General features: G+C 34.0%; 1 protein-coding gene across 1 annotated transcript in view; it reads left to right on the plus strand.

Annotated features, from left to right (window-relative positions):
• LOC144434975 (F-box and WD repeat domain containing protein 10B-like) overlaps window positions 1-17005 on the plus strand; it is a 29866-nt gene that overhangs the window by 6278 nt on the left and 6583 nt on the right. Inside the window, exons 3-4 of the mRNA XM_078123506.1 lie at window positions 6778-7238; window positions 13529-13770. Of these exons, the coding sequence (XP_077979632.1) occupies window positions 6778-7238; window positions 13529-13770 (703 nt within the window). The remainder of the gene's footprint in view (window positions 1-6777; window positions 7239-13528; window positions 13771-17005) is intronic.

The following is a 17005-nucleotide window of genomic DNA, read 5'->3' on the forward strand; positions in this document are numbered from 1 at the left end:
TTGATCTTGTACACTCTGTCTCTTTTGCTCTGTCTGTCTCTCCCCACTCCATTGAAATTTAGACATTTTACCGTAATGATTGATGTATTTTACTTTTTAGTTGCTTCCGATCTGTCTCAGGCATTTTGATCACATCGCAGTCATCATAGCCAGACATAATGCTAATTACAATTAAGTTACATGTAGATGTTCTTAGTAAAAATCATGGTCCAGCCAGTGCACACTTTGACACTGGAAAGTTCCGTACAGAGAGACCTGTGAGTTTATGACGACGTGCATCAACCTGTTCTCACCAACCACTCTCACTAATCTAACTGCATGCATTTCTGAGGAATACAAATTGATACCTATCAGCCTCTTTGTGAGAATGCCACAGTTTCTATCTCCACCATTTTCAAATGAATAGACATGTCACTTGTAGTTTTCTAACCATAATCAAATAAAGTAAATGGAAGTACAAACACTAATTTAATTTGTCAACCTTAAAGGAAGTGAAAAAAAAGAAATGGAATAATTTAGGTATACAGGTATTGTCCACAAGTCATCCTTTCAGACAGTGATCCACATGTAATTCCCATGGCTATGTTGCATATATAGTGAATAATGAATACATGCATCCATACTAATCTATCTTTAATACCTTTGACACATGCATTAAAACCACATAGTCCCATGATAGTATACCGTGAAGATAACTTTAGTATAACTTGGCAATATAAAAAAAATGTTTTGTTTCCGATAACATGACTTCAGAAAATAGGGTAGGTAGGTCGGAATATTACTTTATTTTACTTTAGATTTTTTAAAGATTACTTCAAGATACGATACTCAGCGGTCACACTCATCAGTCACAATACTTCTGAGAGAGTTTGATGAGATGTAAAGTATATGAAGACAATTATAAGTTAAGTGAATAAACACGTTATGCAGACTGTACTATTTATAGTCTAAAAAGACCTGGTTTCTTTCTGGAATACGATTTTTAAAAAAGTTGCCACAGATGAGGCAACGGCATGAAGGTGTACACAGAAATAGAAGTAAATTGTTACCATTTTTACATCTTTGCATGCAAAAAAAGTTTTAGGGTCGGGGGCTTAAACTAGGGTCAGTTGGGAAACAGAAACACACTATTTGTTTTATTTGGCCTAAAATGGAGCTTTCAAAAGCCATAAAAGTAGATGACAATTAGACATTATCATGGTCTGCCATCCAGCGTTTATGCACATCCTTCATCAACATACCCAATATTTCATGACCTTTCTAATGAAAAATGCCTTTAAGACTAGTAAAGGTAATTCAGATAGCATGACAGTGTTAAATTGTGGGTTTCTCACAATTTATTACCTGCATACCCCCCAAAGATTGATGAAGTATAGAGAGTTTTCATTATCTTCAGTTGTCAGATACAACATATTATTACCAGGGAGGCCATCGTGAATAATGAATGAAGCCCATCATTTTGTCATAAAAGGATCCCAAGGTAAAAGAATAGATGATGATGACAACGCATGATGAAAAAAAGTCACTCTATTAATTTGGTAGAGTAATAAATTTGTAATAGAATGGTAACCAGGTGACAAACATGTACAATGAACAAGTTGTTGTGCCCATAATGTAAAAACTGGCTGATGTGTAAACAAATACTGCCATAGCAACAAAGGTAGTTAAGTGCAGAATTCACAACCGGTTTGTGACACTGTCAAGAATTGAGTTTTATAGAAAATAGCTGTGTAGTAGTTTCATATGTACATTGTATGTACAGGAAATTCCATTTGTCAAGTTTTCAACAGCTGTCAGATGCTGGTCAAACTCTGTCACCCACTCACTCAGTTACTAACAGACATGGTGATAATTAGGTGGGCATTACATGGAGCTGATTTTGTGTCAGACACTGTGTTAGTTCTGATCAACTTACACTAAAAATACAATACTAAGGACGATGTGCTTCAAGTTCAAACTTTGAATCATTTGCATGGCATATTTTCTAAATTTTGCACAGCAGTCATTGTTGAATTTCGTTACCATCATTTAAGGTAGTCTTCTGTGATGATTTACACATTTGTACAGCAAAACATAGGGGTTAATGATACTTAGGTGTATCTCTAGAACAGGTGAAATGTTACTCCTATGTAATAAAAACCATTAACCCTTGGTCGTGGTACAAGAACGTATTATTATTGTGTGTCCACACTATTTAACAATGCCGATTTGAATTGTATAAAAATGTTCCAGACATCTCGTTCGAGAAATTTTTTCAGTAAATTGATTTCATGTCTGACAAAATATGTCAGTCTATCCCAGTCCCATAGCATTACTGCTCATCATGTGATGCTAGACTAGTATGCTTCTTGAAAATTATAGTAATCTAGTAAAAAAAAAATTAATATTTTAATCGAATTTCTGATTCTGTATGAAACTTAAGAAACACCTTGTTAGGCCTACATTGCATATCGCAAATTCATCACTACATACTCATCCAATATCTGTTTCTGAATTAAAATAAGGTATTGCTCATCGTATCTATTTAAAAAACTGTCTTGAAGCTGATTGCTGGCATGGAATACAGGGTACTGCAAATGCATGTTTATGTGTTGCTTGGCAACCAATGGCTAATGGAATCCTATATTGACACAGGCTCTGTAGTGTGGGTCATGTCATTGAAAATTGCTATCAATGTTCATTTCATATTTGAAATGCAAATATAGATGTAGGCTGAATAAATTCATTGCAGTATGGTAATTGTTATAATGGTATAAATAATCAATATTGGAAGGTGATAGTCTTACTTTTCATAATGTGCTTGATAGATAATTCTATCACAGGTTGTCTTAAATACATGTAGGTTGGATACATGTTTGTTTTCCTGATGAATATTCTGTATGCAGATGTCTAGAATATCACTGTCCATAATGCATCTGTTGGGAGTAGAGGAAAAGTCAAAAAGGTCAAAGTTTACACTCCCTGCTGTCCATCCATATTGTACATTCTACACAAGTGGGTGCCAAATCACTGTATACCTCTGTTGCTCATCATGGCTAGAATCAGCCAAATTAAAGTTCTTGGCATAATAAAAACATGACAGAATTATGTCAAAGATGTGAAGATTTCCCGCTTTTCGTGCTTACATGGTTTTTACCTTCGTGGGGCCTAAGTCATTGTTTTACCTTGAATACTTACAAACACTGAGCCGATAGGCTAACTAAAGGGCTAAAGTGTTACAAACACTGAGCTGTTAGGCGAACTAAAAGGGCCGAAGTGCTGTATATTGTTTATTTGAGTGACATTTGTTTCAATAAGAATGCTTGCTTACACTCAGCCTTTTGGTTAAAACTAAGTGCCTTACTATTTATTTAAGTGACATGTAAATTTCTGTACCACCTGAATACCATTCAAAATTAGTTTAGCCGCCAGGAACCAACTAATACACCCTATGTAATCAATTCAAATGACGTCTATGCCTCAAAGCTATATATATACATTCGTGGGTCTATTAACTCCTGCTTCTGAAAAGATTTTTCTGTCTGGAGAATAATATTTGGTAATACATGTAGTATGATATCAGGTTATTCAACCACTGGCTCTCAGTCGAAAAAGACTAGGTTGTAAGCTTTCCCCTCTCAGACATAATCATAAACTGTATGACATCAGGTGTGTCACCCCCTTCTTATTTTCACTGACAACAACAAAACCCTTGAATTTGAAGTTTTTACAGCTTGCATTACTTGGGGCTAGTAGTAGGAATTAATATTAGATGCTAGAGGATAGATTCAACTAAGCGTGACTTAACATGGAAATGTACAACCCTGTTTGTTTAAATATGGCGTCAGTTTCCTAGCAACCAGTTTATTTGATTGTGTAGTACAAGAAATTTCAATAAGGGAACACATTAATATTATCTTTGATTCGTGTATTTGTTTGATTGTCATTAGCAACAGGTAGGGGACAGCAGGTTGTCTGTGTGTAATATTGATTAAACTTTTCATTTTAACCTGCATTGAATTACTTAATATTATTGAATATTCCCCCAGGGGTTGCCAGTCCAGTAATAACCAATATCAGTAGGTAATTGATTGAATGTGGGTACCAAAATTGTGTTGTAGATGCAAACACTGTATACAATAGTATTGCTAATTAGAAAGCTGAGTATACATTGGAAATTCAAATTTGAACATATTATTATTAAGATGCATTTATCATAAGTCTATGTAATTGTATGGCATCATTGTGAGTGTGTATTTTGTTGAATAACAGGACTATAGGGAAAGCAAACTCAAAGACAAAGTAGAAAATATACCGGTAATATGAAATATCTGAGCATACATTGGAAATTCAAATTTGAACAGTATGTTTAAAATGCATTTATCATAAGTCTGTGTATGAAGTCTGTTGTGAGCATGTCTTTTGTAGAATGACATTACTATAGGGAAACCAAACTCATAAATTTAAATACAAGGTAGAAATGCAATATGAAACATTGGTTGTATCACGAATACAGTTTCATTTCAATGAGGGACTTTCTGCATCAAATAGGGTGTCAAGGAGTTACACTTGTTTTGTCAGAAACTAATTGAAAAACAATTTTAATGTATAGTAACTTTCTAATGCTTGTACATGGACACATGAGGATACATTACATAGGAATATAGAGTGTAAGATACGTAGTGTCACTCCGCCCTCACTGGCCTGTGAAAGTGGTTGACCTATGTGTGTGTGTGTGGGGGGGGGGGGGGGGGGGCACATGGTTTTCTGTATACTGTTTCAATGTACACCTGCCTCCACATTGGAATAAGCAATAATTAGAATTAAACTGTTTCAAGTGTTATACATGTTATTGTGTACACACTAAATATAAAACCTCTGTATTATTATTTTACATTATCAGTAGAGTAAACAAAGTATATTTACCCAGTAAAAAGATTTTGATGTAATAATTACATGACATGTTTTGAACTTTGTACTCTGACACTACCATACAGTGCAATGTATACTACCTGTATTACACAGAAGTAAAAAGGGCCATGTACAATGATGTATACATGCATTAGTTTTTACACCAAAGTGCTATGACAAATTACCAAATTACTGACATGCAATGTAATCATAAACATATCCCATAATCACATTTAATCTAAGAATATAGATAATTCTTGTAGTATGGATTTATTTTAATATCTAACACTGTAAATTGCTAATAATGAATACTTGGAAATGGGAATTCAAATTTTACTATAGATGTATTGATAGTAGTAGTAGTAGGGTGTATGATTGTATGATTTTCAGTATATCTACAAATGGCTGTGTGAGGGCGCTGTTCCTCAAGCAATGTATTGCGGTAGTTTTTACTCACTTCAGTACAAGAAGTTATAGCTGTATACTAGTATAAGGCTAGACATTTTGAATTTTGAAGAAAATCACAAAGTGGGTTGAATAGGTCATATCAAGAAGAACATCAGCCACCGATGTAAAATGATATGTACATGACTAAGAAAGGTATTTGTTGTAAAAGGCATGTCACATGTTTGCCCAGAACTGGCTGAGCCTGCATATTTATTATGTATGCAAAATATATCCCTACCTCTCATTCTCAACCAACAGTTCAAGCCATTGCAATTAATTTATTAAAGGAACTAATGGTTGTGTCCTAATTACATGATAAGTACAAACCACTCTCAGACTATAAATAACGTACCTCTAAATAAATGGTATAAACCACTGAATACGGTTATTTTACCTCCTAATTATTGGTTGGAACCCATCTCTAAATGACATACCTCTTAATTAATGGTACAAACTGATGACAAATTTCCTACCTGTACACTAATGGTACAAACCAAACAGTTTAGAAATGAATTTGGTAATCCCATAGCTGCACTTCCTAGGGCTTACAAGGTAACTATATAATGTCATTGGAGTGATAAGACTCAAGTTGATAATCCCATCATAAGTGGAGTTACTGCAGTTGTGGCATCTCTGATCACATTCAAGGGCAGGTAATGATATTTTAGTTCCAATATAAGCGGTTAATCTAAGGTGATACACACCAATAACGCGCTGTAGACTGTAATTGAATCTTAACCATTGCACATGTAAACATGCTATGTTTACAACACTTTCAATTTGACTGCCTTTGTTGACAAATTAGAACAATTGTTGCCATCAGTGACATGGCATTCAGACAAAAGGGTTTGTAACAGGTTGGTATAGTTAACTGATATGTTAAGAGTAGGACAGTGTATGATGTAGTTTCTAAATTTACCAGCATCTTATAAATCTCTATGTGCATACATACATGGAGGTATATGTCAGATATACTACACATACATATCTTAAAATTCCCAAATGGTTGGTAAAGTCACACAAATGTAAGCACAGTAACTTAAAGATGAATGCTACTTTCAAAGGGACAGCGAATCAAAGAAATTATGTAAAATTGAAATAAGTTGAGTATGTTACATGTAATGATGTATTCTGTATATTGTTTGATAAATTTCATGTTTGAGAACTATACCATGTTGATGCCCTAACAGTATAACTTAACTACATCATGAGAAAAAACAGTTTTTCCTTACGGTGAAAAGAAAACTTACTGGTATAGTAGTATAGTTTTCGAGTTAAAGATGGTATGATAATCTTTCTTTTTTTCTTAAACTTCTTGAGGTATATACTTCAAACAACTTTTTCTCAGGGAAAGAAATATAACACAACAACTGACTGACAATATTGTTGAAATAAGTAAAGTTTCTATATATATATGTGTATGTTGTTTTTTCTTTGTAGACGATCTTTGCAGTGAAGATACCAAGTCATTGGCAAGTTCTGTGTATTCCTTTGAATCAGAGGACCATCCAGAAACTAATCTTTTAAAAATAGCCAACACTGAATATTCCGTACCAGCAACCAATCCATTTACAGGGGATGACATTGCCAGCGATCACATAGTTGTCGAGGATGACAGCGATTCATTCTCATCCGACCCCAGTCATTCCGACATCTCATCCATCGATCCCACCTGTCTAGTCATCCCAACCACACCCACAGCTGTAGCCGGAGTCATGAAATTCCGCGACTTCATCCGGGATTTGCCGGTGCATTTATCCAAGTATATCCTGAGTTTCCTGGATCAGACCAATCTGTATAACATGCTATGTGTCAGCAAACACTGGAGAATGATAGTGGAGGAAGTGCATCGTGACAGGAACCTGAACCAGGCTATATGGGAGGAAGTCATGTTAATGCAGGTTGGTAGGATATAATGAAGTAGTAGGATTATGACCTCAGGAAATACTACTACTCAGATCTTCACAGTGTATGCATGAAGCTTGCATTCCCTCGTTAATGCCAAACATAACTAAAAAAAATCAATGTTTTGCTGTCATTTGCAAGACTAACTAGCTAACAGAAGTAACACTTTGAAATACTAGGATGGAGATAAGGAGCTTGACACATTTTGGCATGGTTTTTTTTATTTTTTTTTATTTTTTTTTCAATTTGTCTATCCAAAGAATATTTAATTTCAGAAATTACTAATTACTAAACAGATTTGTAAATTTTGTATTCTATGAAATTTTAAGGCACAGTGATTACTGGATACAGATAAAATATACATTGTATTCAGATTATGTGTAGAAAGTATTCTAATTTTTTTTTTTTTTAAATTCTGAAAACAATTTTTCTACTGATTCAATAAAACTTTTTGAAGACAATGACATCAGGAATGATACCATTTGATTTTCCCTCATAATTTAGCTGCCGTTTTTTTTTCCATCATAATATTTAAATCATTCAATATTATGATGTCCTATATTTACTTCACTGGCCTTTAGATATTTTCTGTTTTTCACAACGGTTACTATGCCATAAAACAGTGATTACTTGTTTAAGATGTCCTGGTCAGTTGCTATGAAAACATTGTGCTGCCCTTATTTGCTACACAATGGACAAGTGAGGGTTTCCAGCTGTTCGGTGTTGAATGCGGTCTGAAAAGACTTTCAACCACACCCCTTCAATAATGGTTCATTCTTTCGACCTTTGACACTCAGGTGAACAGTTTATAGGGTAGTCACGATAGCCTCAATGTTTTGACAGTCATGCAGAGTGGAAGTATTATATATAGAGTAAGACTTGTTTATAGACTTTACAGAGTCAAGGGTAGTATCAGTGAAATTGAGTCATATAATGCTGTTCAGGTATTTCTTACTTAGTAATATACTTTCAATGTCCGTGGACTGAAATTACTGCAGTATGTAGTCAGTAAGCTTTCTAAACTTCCTATATTTTGTTCAAGCATATGGTCAGTCTGTCAGTTAGTCAGTCAAACAACTTAGTAATTCATCATGTGTAGGTTAGTTTAGCTGTTTGTCAATTTCATGAAATTGATTTGTTATTGTTCAGTTAATAGATTTATCATAAATAATCAAGCTAATAAAACAAAGAATGAAAAATCAGTCAGTGAGTTTAGTCTGTCAGTCTTTTAATCAATCAATCAGTCAACCAGGTAATCAATCAACCAACAGATCAAAAAAGTGTATTCAATCAATCAATTAATCAATTAATCAATCAATCAATCAATCAATCAATCAGTCAGTCAGTCAGTCAGTCAACAAATCAATCAATCAATCAATCAATCAATCAATCAATCAATCAACAAATCAATCAATCAAACATCCTTACCACTCTATTCATGTATCAATACATATACACTTTATTTAACTTGATAGCATTTATTTTAACTGTTGAAACTTTATTTAGCTTTCAGTAAATAGTGACAAAGGGATGCCTTTCCATCAAATGGAAACAACAAAAGAATGGAATAATATGGTTATACACAAACCCAGTAAATCCATTGACATTGAAAAATAACTAACTAAACCTTTGACATTGACAACAAGAGAATTAGAATAGATGTAAATACCTAACTTTTAGATTGTCTAGCTTTCAACCAAAAATCTCACAGGATTAAAATTCTTGAAAGTCTGTTTAAATAGTTTGAGCTGTACATTAGTAGATGTGAGTAGAGACAAATGCTGGTGGATAGTCGCAGTGCTAACCTAGAGTAACATACGTCTATGAAATTTAAAGCAGTATTTTCACCATGGGACTGGAACTACCCATTGCGAATACAAACCGCAATATGTGTAGACCAAGAACTGAGAAGAAAAAGGTTACTTTCAAGGACTTCAATCAGAAGGAGACAAGTGACGATGTATTTCTCGGTCTTCTAGAATTTTTTCTTGTAAGTTCAGATGTTCAGTTTGGAATTCAAGCTTCATGTATTGCTGTACATTTTTATTGCCACCATTTAGAAAGAAGATCTGAGGGCAGTATTTTTATGAGGGGGTTTACTCAACAGCATGTGATGTTATATTCACCTCAAACGTTTTCTGTAATCCTGTATGATAATTGCATGCTGCATGTACATAATAATGTTTGGTGTGTTGATTTTGATTATTATTTTTATCAACAAGGGAATTTGGTGTTTGGTTATTTTGAAGTAATGCATGACACAGCCAGCTTTGTATGTATGCACTGCGAATAGAAACAATGCTATTTATTAGTTCAGCAATCACTGAAATGCATGGCGTGCAATTTTGCTATAAGCCGAGTCACATATCAGTTACCGTAAATTTTGAAATTCAGTTTTTGCTTACTTATTGCATGAATCGTTGACACTTATTTTTAGTACTGGTCAGTGTGATTTGTCACAAGTATAAAGTCTGTTTTAAATTCTGGAAATGATCACAAGTTTACAATTCTGATTGTTGTCAAAAATTACCGTACCCAAAAGATGGCCCTCTTTGTTTGTTAAATTCCAAATTTGCCTCATGTTAATGCAAAATAACAACAACAGCAACAACAACAACAACAACAACAACCCAAGAAGTATTGTGTGCTGAAAAAACACTTATTCATCAATATCATCTTGCCTGACCTTGACTTTTGATCAAAAATTGAAATATGTACATTTATTTTATTACAATACCAATACCATTACATACTGAAAAACTATTTCACAGTAACAAGTTATTTCTCCAAATTCCTAGGATTTGACAGTACTACACAACTCAGACAGAGTCAGGGTAATCCTACAATGCACAAATATTTATATTTTTTATTTTTTTTTCAACTTAAATGCAATTTTGCAGCAGTGCTGTGTTTTGCATGCATGTTCAATGATAATTTTAAAAGTACACATTTTATTATTTTGTGTTGTTAAAGTTTAATATTGTCTAATGTGTAAATGTCTGTTTTGAACCCTGTCTCTTTTTTTATCTAAATAACTAGCTAAATTTTAATGTTGGTTACGTAAGTAATTCTTGTGCTTTCACTATACCCCTCCTTTCCATTCAAAGCCTTGAACTTTCTCTGAGACTTTCACAAATGTATTGTGTCATGCAATTCATTGTGAAAACCTCAGTGTCAAGTTTTGTAAACTACCAGCACCTCACCCAATAATGTATCAATAGCAATGTTGTAATCATCACCTACATTTATAATGTCATTTAACATATATAGATATATATGCACAATTACCTACCCTTTTCTTCCCTTCAATGTTTGTTTGTCTGTTGAGTCAATCTTGTTTCTTTTCTATTACTTCATTATATCTTGTCAATCCTATGGATTAGCATGGGAATGGAACTGCCTGTTTACTGACATGAAATATATATGAATTGTTACTCAACTCACATGGACAAACACACATGCACACACACACTCATACATTGTACATGCATGTACTCACATGCACATGCACACACACACACATACACACACACACACATACATACATACACACACACACATACATACATACATACATACATACATACATACATACATACGTACGTACGTACGTACATACATACGTACGTACGTACATACGTACGTACGTACATACATACATACATACATACATACATACTAACATTGTACATACATACACACATACACATAGATACATGTACATACATACATACATACATACATACATACATACATACATACATACATACATACATACATACACACACAACAAACAAGAACACACACACACACACACACACACACACACACACACACACTTACACACATACACTAATACTGATAAATAAACATACACATACAGCATACATACACCAGACAAAGACATACACTGTATACTACATACACTGCTAACAAATACCTATACAACAACATACAGACAAGCATATTTCACTGACTGAATTGAATCTTTACATTATTTCAATATGTAATATGAATGTCACTATTCTACAACTAAATGTGTCTTCTTCCTGTAGGCTACATATACACAAATAGTACTAGCATGTTATTGTGCATGTCAACACATTTCTAAATTCTACAATATCAAGTAATGTTCATGTATACAAATGTACTTTACATACACTTTATAGTCTCAATATCAATGTATAACATATAATTGTTGATCTATAGTATATGTAACATGTATTGTTGTAGACCAACTAAAACTGAATTTAGAAAAAAGTTATAATGATATATTGTGTGTTTTCCTCTTTTTAAAAATACCCTGCATTCTTACATACTATAGGTAAATCTGTAGATTATTCAAATTAGAAATTTAAAAAGAAGATGAAAAAAAAGTCAAATTTGAATCTTATGCATTATTCATGTACCAATTTGCATATACAGTTGAAAACTTGGGAGCAGAAATAAAATTAAATGGAATTTGTATCAGAAAGTCTTGCTGTAGAAAGTTCTAAAGAATACAAAAATCATAGATTTGTCATATACTATAACGCCAGATGTATATTTGCCACTAGAAAATTTTGCAATTTTCCAGTCTTCAGCTAGTTCTCAAAGATTATATTTTTACTAATTACCAGACGGGTACATGTACATTGTGTTTACGTACAAAAAAGCATTTTACTATTTTAGTCACTGCTTATTTTTGCGTTTTCGTTTTCCAGCAAAATAAGCGAAAATAAATATTGAGCCAAAATTTCCAGGCTTGCGGTATTATAATAAACCTACCCTATGTACATGGATAAGGAGAGACCACATATAACCCTTTCCTTTTCTAAATTGAAAAAAAATAAGATAACAGTACTGTGAGTTATAGAACCTGAGGTCCAAACATGTTTCCAATATGTTTTCTGAATTACATTTGTAGTCTCTGCAAAGTAAGACAAAGAATGATATTATACAAACACACTTTCAGTGCTGTGTGTTTTGTTGTCAATCTCCAAAAGTCTGTGTGTTTAAAACCCAAATATGTTGAAAACAAATACTTGACTTGTAGAAAAACCCATTAGAAAAAACAATACACATAGCATTTTGACTTGTTTACATACATTATTTACAAGTGAAATGTCAACGTAACAAGTTTATTTTGGCTCAGGTATTCATTCACCTTTCCACAAAGTTTCACTACAACTACATGTATTAATAAGAATGCGATGTCAATTGTCAACGAGATTATAACTCCCAAAACCTTAAGTTTCAATTCATGTCTTGTTGCCTTGACTTTCAAACTTCATGCCCCATCAGTGCACCAACTGTACCCATTGCTTGCTGTTGCCCAGATAGTTGACTATTTTTATAAGCTTTTTGATAACACACTAGGACTGTTTCAGTCTTAATCAAAGACAAACCTTTGATTAAATGTCAAACCAGGTTCTTTTATCTCTCGGCAACACAGTCAGCTGACTTCATAAGCCTACACCTTATAGAAACATAGCATATTAGTTACTATGGTAACATCAACTAAAAATATTTGTAAGAGACTCCTTATTAAAACAGTCAGTAAACTTAGTTTTGGAAAAAGTTGATGAAGGTGTAACTTCAATATGTCCAAACTGCAAAATGGTTCGCCACCGCGACTTTCACTCCAACTACTTGCAACTGCGGTTATAAAATTTGAGGTAGGGAATGAATTTGGCTGTTTCACTCTTTAGAAATAAGGTCTTTTGTTGATCGCAAATTCAGAGTTGAGTTCAAATTTGAAGTATGATTGCCTATTTGATAACAGCAGTTCATACAGTGTTTAGCTGTCATGTCATGTTTGTGTTTCCTAGTTTCATAATCTTTGGTACATGTACACAATACTTTGGTAGATTATTCTTAGAAGATTCATGGTAACTACTGTTTTGTGAATACCATCGCATACCCCGAATAGGTCTGAAGGAACACTAGATATAGCTGGCCCATACTAAACTGTTCGTGATAATTATTTGTAATGCACACATGGTAGGACTTTAGGTTGGCATTGAAGTCAACAAATTCATTGTAATTAAGGTAGTGTTAACCTTTTTAGTTTGGGGTGGCCGCTGTTGGGGAAGGATTTGATGGAATCTGTGTGACCATACACCCTCCCACCATAGACCGGAGGGTCTATGGTGGTACAAATGGGTGTAGGTCAACTCGTTGTTGTTGTTAGAATTGTACATTGACATCAACACATACAAACAAACAAACAAACACAATAAAAGAGCATGTGTTTGTGATATCCAATATGGAGATGCATGGTTTTTTTACCCATCTTGTAATATAGGGTGCGTCAGCTCAGGGTTGTAACCCGGTCTATGCTAAGAAGATAGAGGTAGCCGTACCAGTACTTGCTAGTGAGAACTCCTGGACTATTGCAACCAAAGAAGATGAAGAAAAAGAAGAGATACACTTCAAGAGTGAAATCACCTTAGATAAGGCATACAGTGGATACGAAACAAGACAGATTGCTATGGAGGAAAGAAACGTGTACTGTGGAACGTACAATGTAATGGTACTCTCTGACCAGTAAGTATCTACAATAGAATGCTATGTATTCAGAATTGGAAGTGTATATGTGATAGGATTATTGGTGTAGTCACAAGAAACTGTGAGGGGGTTGGGGTTAAAGGGTCTGACAGGATTATTTTGTAGGTGTGGTGAATGCTCCTAACAGATATGATAAAGCTAGTCAATCAACATGTTACCTGAAAGAATAGAGTAAGCCCCTATATCTCAATGTATCCTTATATAATACACTCACCCTGTGACCTCTGAATTGTCCTTTAAATTGGCATGTAAGAAAAATGTGATTGACATAGAATGCGTAAAATGCACTTGTATGGCTTCACTTTTTAATTACATACTTGCTGCATAGTCACCATTACACCACAGTTTTACAGTGACACTGATAGAGGGACTGAGATTAGACAAGGGTACTTGAAGGTGATGACAGCCTGCCTGTCTAGCATGCTATGATCTGTCCATTGTTGTAAACTTTATTGGCTGCATTCAAAAAGATTATCACTTTGATAGCCACACAGTTTGTTTGTTGACTTTTCTCTTTGTGTTGTCAACTGTAAGTTATAGCTGTTACAAGGATGCTATCACAATACACTTCCAATATCAGTAAATAATACACTGAGATATAGCAGTATACACACAATACATATCATGTACACACTTTGTGGCATCGAGAAAACATTGGTTTTTAACAATTTTGTCTTTATATTTTAATTGGAGTCTGCACGTAGGATATTTTGAAATGATTGTAATTATTTTTGCTTGCTTTTAATTTTTGCAACTATGAAAAGTAGACAGAGACTTCAGGTGACAATTTTTTCTCTCTCCAGTTTTGTTTTCATTTGACCAAAAAACACACAGTTATGAAAATAAAGTAATTTACGATATCGCTTTGTTAGATATACATATTAACATGGAATATACTCTGTACATACGATTGTAGCATTTGATCTTGTATATTCGTTGTGATAGGAATCATTTAATTGTCAATACCTGGCCCATCAAAACAGACATTAATGAACACCAGAAATTTCACACACCAAATAGCGGTGGCTCCCTCACTACACAAGTCAGATAATCATGGTATTTCAATAACAAGATATGATTTCGTTTAACATGGTCAAGGGTATAATTCCATTTAACACAAAAGTAAAGGTATAATATTATTTCAACATTTCTAATGTCACATCATTTTTTTAACAAAATTCTGTTTATTCCCTGCATGTTACATTAACCAATATCAACCATGCCCCCTCCCCCTCCAAAGAGAGAAAGCAAGAGTTTGAAAGATGGCACAAATTGCGTCCACAATCCCCCCTCCCCAAACCTACATTCATCCTTCCAAATGTGCTTGCTTTCACTATCCAGCCGGCAGTATTATCAAGGACTCTCAGAGTTTATGAGGCGGTAAGGGACGTGTGGTCATCATGGCATGCTCCGTTCATACACACCATGCACATACACACAAACTAAAACAATTTACCATACTACTAACAAAAAAAAAGAGAGCATGTCAAGTTGGCTTTGCTGTGAATGATTTTTATTTTCGTTGCTTTATTTTGTATAACTAACAAATTCACATTGTAGTTGCACTAGTTACTGCAGTATGCTGCACTCCCTTGTCTGTGTACGTTCATTCACCCCATACCTGTTTTTATCCAGGATCAAAGAATTAATGAAATACAAAGCTTATTGTTATTCATGAAAAGATGATAAATGGTTACATTTTACTGGCGATTTATTGGGTTATTGAATGTTACTTGTATCGTTAAATTTGAACATAAGAGTTTGCCGAGTAAGGTCAACAGGTTTTTGTATAGATTAATTGTGGGTGTAAACTTCAAATAAAGTAATAATGACTGTTAGAAGGGCATTTAGGCGTGGCTACATCAACTTGAATCATTTCACCGTGATGTGGCCATTGACCAAACTCTTCAATCATAGATTTATACTAAGACCTGTAACAGTAAAAAAGGCTATGAACATGTAGAGGTCAGAGGATCATTGTTAGGTGAAGTAGAGGGTTGTCTCCTAATAAAGTCATGAATGTGTAATCTGATTGGTTATTGTTGGGTTAGAGCTAGGTTTAGGAGACGCAATGAATATTTGTGGCTGAAGAAGGATCTTATTAAGAAGTTGTTATTTCACTTTGTTTGATAAAAACTTGGATGTTAGACGTTGAGATCAAATGCATTGGTTTCATTTGCTGATAAGTACTAGTATTCTGTACTGATCAGTCAAAGTGAATGAAACCAGTGCATTGATCCATAGACCCTACGTGTAGGGTCTATGATTGATCTCACCTAGCATCCAAGTTTGTATCAAACAAAGTGAAATCACACAGTATCCTTTACCTTCTTCCACCTATTGTCTTGTTTTAATCATACATTACGATCTTGCAGGGTTCAAAATTAACAGTAGTGCAGGGCTATACTATTGTATTGAACACCTTATCTTAGAGTACAAAGTTTTGAAGATAATGGTCTATGTTAGACCAATGGAAATCAATAAAAAAAGCTGTACCTGAAACAGTTCCGACTTTGCTAAATCTGACTCAGTGATACAAAGTGTAGAAGTTAAATTGTGATCCTGCATGATTGCATTTAATAGAATTTGTTTAATGCAGCTAAATTATACAAATATCCGAATTGGTTAAAGTTGGAATTCATTCGAAGACAGTCTGAGCATATTTCAAAACAAGGGTTTCTTACCCAAAGCACAGTCACTGACTTGTCTTGTAACGCTTTGAGAACCCCATACATGAAGTACAACCATTGCTTTAAGAGATTTGGTCAGCCTAAGATATATACATGCTGTTATTTTTCTTTAATATATATAATGAAAGAAACTTACATGCAGAAATTGGGGTTTATGAGAAATATCAAGGAATTAGTTCTAAGTATACACAGTCAGGTATTTCAGGGTTTGTTTTTTTAACTGTGACCTTTAACACTGTTCCCTACATTTGTTTAGCCATAGTTTTACAATGTGTATTTACTTGTTAAGTGATGTTTGACTTTCTTAATGTTTGTACACACACATAAAGTAGATGAGTCACTGGATATAAAGATTAGATGTTTTTTTAAAGACATTTAAAATCTAAATTAATGTGTAAATTAATAACAAAATGTAATAAAAGTTTTATGATAAGTTAAATGTGTGTTTGGTAAATATTTGTTGTGGGGTCAGATAGAGGTGTAACACTTTTATGTGATGAATAGAGTGGGGGTGGGGGTTTAAC

This window comes from Glandiceps talaboti, chromosome 5 (assembly GCF_964340395.1).
Source record: "Glandiceps talaboti chromosome 5, keGlaTala1.1, whole genome shotgun sequence".
Lineage (NCBI taxonomy): Eukaryota > Metazoa > Hemichordata > Enteropneusta > Spengelidae > Glandiceps > Glandiceps talaboti.